The sequence below is a fragment of the Palaemon carinicauda genome, chromosome 6, assembly GCF_036898095.1.
Source record: "Palaemon carinicauda isolate YSFRI2023 chromosome 6, ASM3689809v2, whole genome shotgun sequence".
NCBI lineage: Eukaryota > Metazoa > Arthropoda > Malacostraca > Decapoda > Palaemonidae > Palaemon > Palaemon carinicauda.
In genome coordinates this window covers 96,512,887-96,520,386 of record NC_090730.1, presented here as the reverse complement: position 1 = coordinate 96,520,386, position 7,500 = coordinate 96,512,887, and the positions used below count along the sequence as shown (strand labels likewise).

Below are 7,500 nucleotides of genomic sequence, written 5' to 3'. Positions count from 1 at the left end.
TGACATTATCATGATAATGCACACAATGTTAAACAAGATCATAGAGTCAAATACAATAAAACATTGCTTTATTGCAACTTTGCAATAACTAAGTATAAGGTTATCCAGATGTGGTAGCCATGTCGCTTCAAGTACTCACATACTTCTACTGGAAAGGGATGCGTATTTTAGAATTAGATGTGAAGCCTTTTTCAGTATACTTCGCACCTAATATGTTCCTCATAGGCCATATCAAGGAGTTCATGTGAGTATTGTGACAAATCGTAGCAAAATTATGCATAGATCTCAACATAGGATTGCAGTTGTTGATGTACTAACACGATATAGATTTAAATAATAGATTACAGCGGCAAGTTCAGTAAGGGGGTTTTGAAAACATCGTTTAAGACACTGTTAGGAATAATCTCTCTAAGGGGGAATATTATGAATGTTTTAAGATCTTCAAATTATTACGATGTTATGAGTTGTAATATTATGAATTTTTATTATTGTTTTCATTATGTTCTTGATGTGTAATCATTCAATCATATAAAGTCAGTAACGCAGTAGGAATTGTAAACGCAGGTGAATTTAGTGTACCGAATACAAAAGCTAATGCGTTGTACTTTAGTTTGACGTCATAGAAATTTAAAGCATGAAAATCATGTTACGTGATCAGAGTATTGTTGCACGCCTTAATTTAGGTCATATTGAAAATTCTAGTGCAAAACCTAAAGTTAAGTATGAAGGTAAAAAAGTTAAATATGAAGGTAAAGACCGTAATTTCCAACGATCAAAGTTTATTAATAGATCTACTGCTAATAATGACTCTAATAAAGTTCAATTTACCAGTAAACCTTTATCTTCTGGTAGATGTAAATTTTTGTAAAGATACTGGTCTTAACTCTTCTAAATGTACTGGGTTTGATACTTTGCAATCTAGGAAGAATAGAGCTGAAGAACTAACTTTATGCATTAAATACTTGAGTGATAGGCATGGGGCCTCGGATTGTCCGGGAAATAAATCATTGTTACGTTATAAATGTTTTTCTTGCAATAAATCTGAACATCATGGAGCAATGTGCACTCATGCTAGTAAGGATCTTGGTAAAATAATATTAAGTTGTCAATCAGGGTCTGAAATATTTGTTCCCTTTATTACCCTCAAAGTTGGTAGGGGTAGGAAGTCTTTTAAATGTTGTTTTCTATTAGACACTGGAGCCCAGTTTAGTGTTATTAATAAACAAATTGTTGATAGCAGATTAGGAGATTATTGTGGTGCTCCTTTATCTAGGTTAGTTTCTTCTTTTGGGTTGCCAGCTAGAGTTAGTGATGGATTTCATTTGGTAGCTGATTTAACATCGCCTTGTGGGAAAAAGACTAATTGTCTTTTTTTTGCTTTGGAAAATTTTAATCTTTCCATACAAATTCCTATGTTGCCTTCTGTAGTTAAAAATTTGGAATCTGCTGGTTATTTTGTATGTAATAATTGCCCAGAGAGGAATTCTGAAATTGTAAATATATTAGGTATCCTTGGGAATGATATCCTTCAGGAATTTAGTCAGTTAGATTTAGACTGTAGAGTTGTATAATATTAAGGTTAGAGTAATTAAGTTGGCCAATGGGGTTATTCCATTTGGTACAGTAGTCAATTTTGTTCATCCTTCACAAGGGAAGCTTTTTTTTATAAGATAATTGATTTTTTATGAACCTTGTAAACCAGTAAGAGAGGTAGAGTCTTGTCCTAAAATTAATAGTAATAAAATCTTGGAAAATAGATCAAGAGCTAATGGAAAAGCTAAATCTGTTAGGTTTATTCCTAATAAGGAAATTAAATATGTACCTGAATGTAACAGAAAATCTAGAGTTTTTTTATAATTCTTCCCTTAATTTGGAGATTAAACAGACTTCTAAGCCGGATAAAAATATACTTCTGGAATTTGTTCCTCCTAAGCAACTTAGAAAGCAGAAGCTATTAGTAAATTTTGCAGTTAATCCAGTAGGCCATAAGTGCGATCCATTGAATGATATCTTTCCTGAATCTTGTGTAGAGTATGGACTCGACAATTTCTATAACTTAGAATCGATTGGGATTAAAGATTAAAATTCTCTTCCTTATGAAGACCAACAAGTATATAGATTTTGCTTAGTCAATTCCTTTCCATGAAGGACATTATCACGTTCAGTTACCATGGAAAAAGGATTTAATTGAGAAAGTCCCAAACAATTTAAAGATTTCTTTGGCAGTTGCTGAACAGATATATTCTGAATTAGAAGATCAGAATATATCCTCTAAATATGAGGAAGTTTTTGATAGACAAGAGGAGCTTGGCATTATTGAGCCTGTTAAAAATAGAGCCGCAGGTCAAGTGTTCATTCCTCATCGTCCTGTCATAAGAAATTATGAAAATGCCACCACTAAAATCCTTCCTGTATTTAATTGTAGTTTAAAGGTGGGAAAAGCTCCTTCATTAAATGAAGCTGCTTTCCCTGGTATTGATTTGATGAACAACTTGTTGTCTTTGGTTTTGTATTTCAGGAATAATAATTATGTAGTTGTAGCTGATATAGTGATGGCTTTTCTCCAAGTTAGGTTATCTTTAGAGTCTGATCGCAATAGATTTTTTTTTCTTTAGAAAGATAAATGGGAAGTTTTTTGCTTATAGATATAATACCATAATTTTTGGATTTGTAAGGTCTCCCTTTATATTGAATTATATTACTTAACATCATTTGTCTAGCTATAGGGGAAATGAAGTAGCTTCTCTGATTAAAGACAAATTTTATATGGATAACTTAGTGCTCTCTTCTAATCAGGGAGCCCAGATGCCATTTATCATCAATTCTATTCAGAAAATTATGAATTCAGGGGGGTTGTCTTTGCGGGAGTGGGGTTCTAATATACCTGCTTTGTTATCTACTCTTGATGAAGATGAAAAGGTACCTTCTTCTGAAATGAAAATTTTAGGATATATTTATGACTCTGACCAAGATACCTTAAAATTAAAGGTTCAGCAATTGAACAAGGGTGCTTCTTCAAAGCGTCAGATTTTGCCAGCTTTGTCTTCTGTCTTTGATCCTATTAGTATATTTGCACCTATGATGCTGCTGGTCAAGCTTATTATTCGTAAGTATTGCCAGTAAGTTTCGAATTGGGATGAAACAGCTAGTGCCAAAATTTTTAAACTATGGAGTAAATTTTGTAATTCTTACAGAGAAGTTAGACAGGCTTCTTTTTCTAGACAAACTTATAAAACTGATGCTCCTGTCAAGTTGTTTTTGTTTGCCGATGCTTCTAAGGAAGCTTATGGTTGTTTTATGTATGCTGTGCAAGGTGATCATAGTTCCCTGATATTTGGTAAGACTAAGGTTAGCCCTATTAAGGAGAAAAATCTCCCTACTTTAGAAATTTTGGCTGCTCAATTAGCTTTGAAGTGTTTTGATACTATCTTTTAAAGTAATCTATTAAATTGTGCTAAAATTGAAAGCATAACTCTTTTTATAGATAGCCAAGTAGTTCTTAGTTGGATTCTTACTAATAGGGCTCCTACGAGAAACACATTTGTAAATAATAGGTTGAAGGAAATTTCTAATCTGACAGATAGGATTTCTGATAGATTTTGTAGAGTTTCATTAGCTTATATTCCTTCATCTAGCAATCAGGCTGATTTACTAACTAAACCTTGTACTTGTAAGCACTTTCTTGAAAATTTCAGTCTTTGGATCAAAGGGCCTTCTTGGTTGAATTCTCCTGACGAGTGGCCTAAGGGTCTTTTGGGTTGTATTCCTGATAATGTGAAGGGTGACTTAATTTATCCTGTAATGTTCCCTAAAAAAGAATCTCTTGTAAATATTAGTAATTTTTCTAGTTTTTCTAGCCTTATAAGTGTAGTTTCTAAGGTATTTACTGTTATATATAAGTTTAGGAAAATTCAAGCTGACCCTGTTGAGGCAGCTTCTAATTATCTTCTAAGGCTGATGCAAGAGGAAGCTTTTCCTCTTGAATTATCTTATCTGAAGAGTAGAGATTCTTCAGTTGAAGTTCCACCTTTAGTTAAGCAGTTCAATTTGTTTTTGGACGATAATGGTATAATGCGAACTAAAGGTCGGATTGACAAAAATATTACTTTAAAATTTAATTTTGTCAATCCTATTCTTATAGACAAGAAGCATCATTTGACTCGGTTATTGATTTATTATGCCCATTGTAAGTCTATGCATATGGGTTTGCAATCCACTCTTAGTTTTTGCTCATGCATGGTTTGTGGATTGTAAAGGCTAGGCAAGCAGTTTTGTCTGTCCTTAAGGATTGTATTGTATGCAAGCGTTATAATGCTAGCACAGTGAAGTATCCTTCTCAGTCTTCGCTTCCTTCTTCCAGGGTTAATTTGAGTGTGCCTTTTGCTCATACTGGTGTGGATTATACAGGCCACTTATGGTTGAAGGAGAAAAATGGAGAAAAAATTTAAGGTATACATTCTTATTTTCACTTGTTTTAATACAAGAGCTATACATTTAGAAGTTGACCAGTCTATGTCAACCTCAGAATTTATATTTGCTTTCGTTAGGTTTTCTAATGGGTTTGGTGTTCCTATCGCTGTTTATTTTGACAATGCCAAATCCTTTGTTCGGGCTGGTAATATAATTGAACAGTTACTTACTTCTGAGTTTGAGGAGAAGTTTAGGGGCGCTTCAATTTCTCATAAGACTATCCCTGTGTACGCAGCGTGGTATGGTGCTGTTTGGGAAAGATTAATTAAAACAGTGAAGCATTGCCTTTTTAATACTCTTGGTAGATATACTACTTCATTTTCTGAATTTGTCACTTTCCTCTCTGACATTCAGAAAATTTCGAATAATAGTCCTTTAACTTATAGATCTTGTGAAAATGAGTTCGATATAATTTCTCCTAATAATTTTTTGGTTGGCAGATTTATTCCTTCATTAATGTTTGGTGATTCTGAACAACTTCCTGAGTGGGAGTATGGTGAGGAGGATGAGTATTCTTCTCTCCTTGCTCGTACTTTGGAAACTAGGGATGGACTTTACGAAAGCTTTAAGGAAAGATGGCTTCCTGAATATCTATTAAGTTTGAAAGAAAAGGACAGTTCTTGTTTTCATCCTCCAAGAAAGTGGGAAAAAGGGGAAATTGCTCTTTTTAATTTACCTTCCAAATCTAGAACTTATTAGCCATTAGTTAGAATTGTTGAAACATTCAGTAACGACGAAGGGGTTGTACGTACTGTTTGTATTGTTAAGCCTGATAAAACTGAAAGTGTAATTAATGTTAGTTTTTTAATACCTTTAGAATTATATTCTGAACTTAATGATCCTAATTTATATGTTCAAATTGAACAAGAGGACAATGTTGGTAAGTTTGAGACTGATGAAATACCGGACACTGGAACAGCTTTGCTGGATGAAGTATCTACTAGGCCTACCCGTAGTACTGCTCTTGCCTCCAGAAACTTAATAAGAAGCTTAGCTCGGGAGGGTAGATTGTAAATAACAGTATTTTTGTTTTGTAAGTGTTCTTTTGTTGTAGAGTTAATTTGTCAATATGGTTCTTTGTGTAACCGCTTTTCTTTTTGTTGTTTGGGGAAGATGTAGAAATAGTTGATTGGAGAATGGTAATTGCATTCATGGGAAATAGTCGAATTGACTAGTTAGGTCGTTCTTACTTTCTGTTTTGTTTTGGTGTTCGGTCATGGACGGAAAGTAAACTGAACGATTGCCATTTGTTAATAGTAAATGCAAATTCTTAGCTTTCCCCTTTTTGTATTCTAATTGAATTAATTAAGTAAATGTTAAATGTATTCCTTATAAGGAAATAGTTTTGATTTCTCGTCTTTATTTTTCAACGGTTGTTCGAGAGTTTTGAACAAAGGAAAGAAAACGGGAGTTGATCACAAGTTTTGAATCAGACTTGAAGTCAGTCTCTGCTCAAGTCGTTACAGGATAACAGTGCCAGCCGCATCCAGTGAAAAGTGTTCCTTCCGTTAAAAATTGAACTATTAGTTCAAACAACAAGTTTATAGCAGCCCTATTGTGCAGGTAAGTTGAAGAATAAAGACTTTCCTTTATTTGAATTTGAGTTAGATAATTCTAACAACACAGCTGATAGGGTCTCCTCCTTTCAGGAGTTTCAACTAGATAATTAACATCACTTAATTTCTTTAAAAATTTCCACGGTCCTGAAAATGCAGCTTTTAAGGGTTTCCTAGAATGGGAAGCAATGCCAACACATTATCACCCACTACAAAATTACTCTCCTTAGTATTTCTGTCAAAAAAGTATTTCATTTTCTTTTGGCTACACAATAAATTTTCACCAGCAAACTTCCAAGGCTTCGTTAATTTTTCACTAATTACTAAAATAATGTAATAAATTTATATCAGAGGCATCCTCCTCCAAGATTCACAAACCATATCCAATGGACCACGTACAGAATGACCAAAAATAAGGCTAAAAGGTGGAAATCCTAAATATTGACTTGGCACTGACCGAAATGCAAATAATAAATAAGGTAGTTCCTTATCCCATTCGGAACCATTAACCAAACAATATTTTTTTATCATAGACTTCATGGTCGGATGAAATCGTTCCAAAACACCTTGACTTTCAGGGTGGTACGGGGTAGAAGTCGCATGTTTAATTTTTAACTCGGCCATCTTCTCCCTAAATAATTTACTCTGAAAATTAGACCCACAATTGGACTGAATTACTTTGGGCATTCCGAACCTGGTGAATATTTCAATTAATACTTCAACAATTTCAACAGTTTTTACATTTCGCAGTGGTATTGCCTCAGGATATCGAGACATCCTATCCATAATTGTTAAAATATACTGATTGCCACTACGAGTTTTCGGCAGAGGACCAACCACGTCCATAATTACCTCCCTGAACGGCTCAGAAACAACAGGAATAGGATGTAATGGTGCCTTTGGAATTGGTTGATTAGGCTTCCCGACCTTTTGACATGCATCACAACTATTTACAAATTTTTTAACATAATTTTTCATCTTAGGCCAAAAATATCTTTCACATAATTTACGAGTGGTTTTAAAAACACCTAAATGACCAGCCAAACCATTTTCATGAGCCAATGTCATTAACTCCTTTCGATAAACAAAAGGAACCATAATCTGTTTAACAATTTCACAACCTGTGTTAATGGCATCAAAAGGTCTACTTACTCTGTATAAAATATTACTAATTATCTTAAATCGAGGGACAGTCAAATCAGTAATTTCGTCAGACTCAATTGGCAGATCTTTAAAATCTGCTTTTTGAGCTGTAATAAGTTCCTTATTAGTTCAATTAAGTTTATTATCCAACACACCACTATCTACAACTAAGCTATCACTACGATCTAAACTACTCAAATCAACATCAACTACCGACTCGGCCGAGTCAACACTACTAGCCTTCGATCGAGTGACTACAGATATTTCATTACTGGAATTTAACACAATTGGGAAAGTTTTATCTGTTAGGGCGACATCATTCCCTAACACC

General features: G+C 34.0%; 1 protein-coding gene across 1 annotated transcript in view; it reads right to left on the bottom strand.

Moving 5' to 3' along the window:
* Window positions 1-7,298: 7,298 nt before the first annotated feature.
* The window catches only part of LOC137643160 (transcriptional regulator ATRX homolog), a 30,730-nt gene continuing 30,528 nt past the window's right edge, over window positions 7,299-7,500 (bottom strand). The window contains exon 7 of the mRNA XM_068376012.1: window positions 7,299-7,500. This exon is cut by the window's right edge and continues 52 nt beyond it. Coding sequence (XP_068232113.1) covers window positions 7,299-7,500 — 202 coding nt within the window.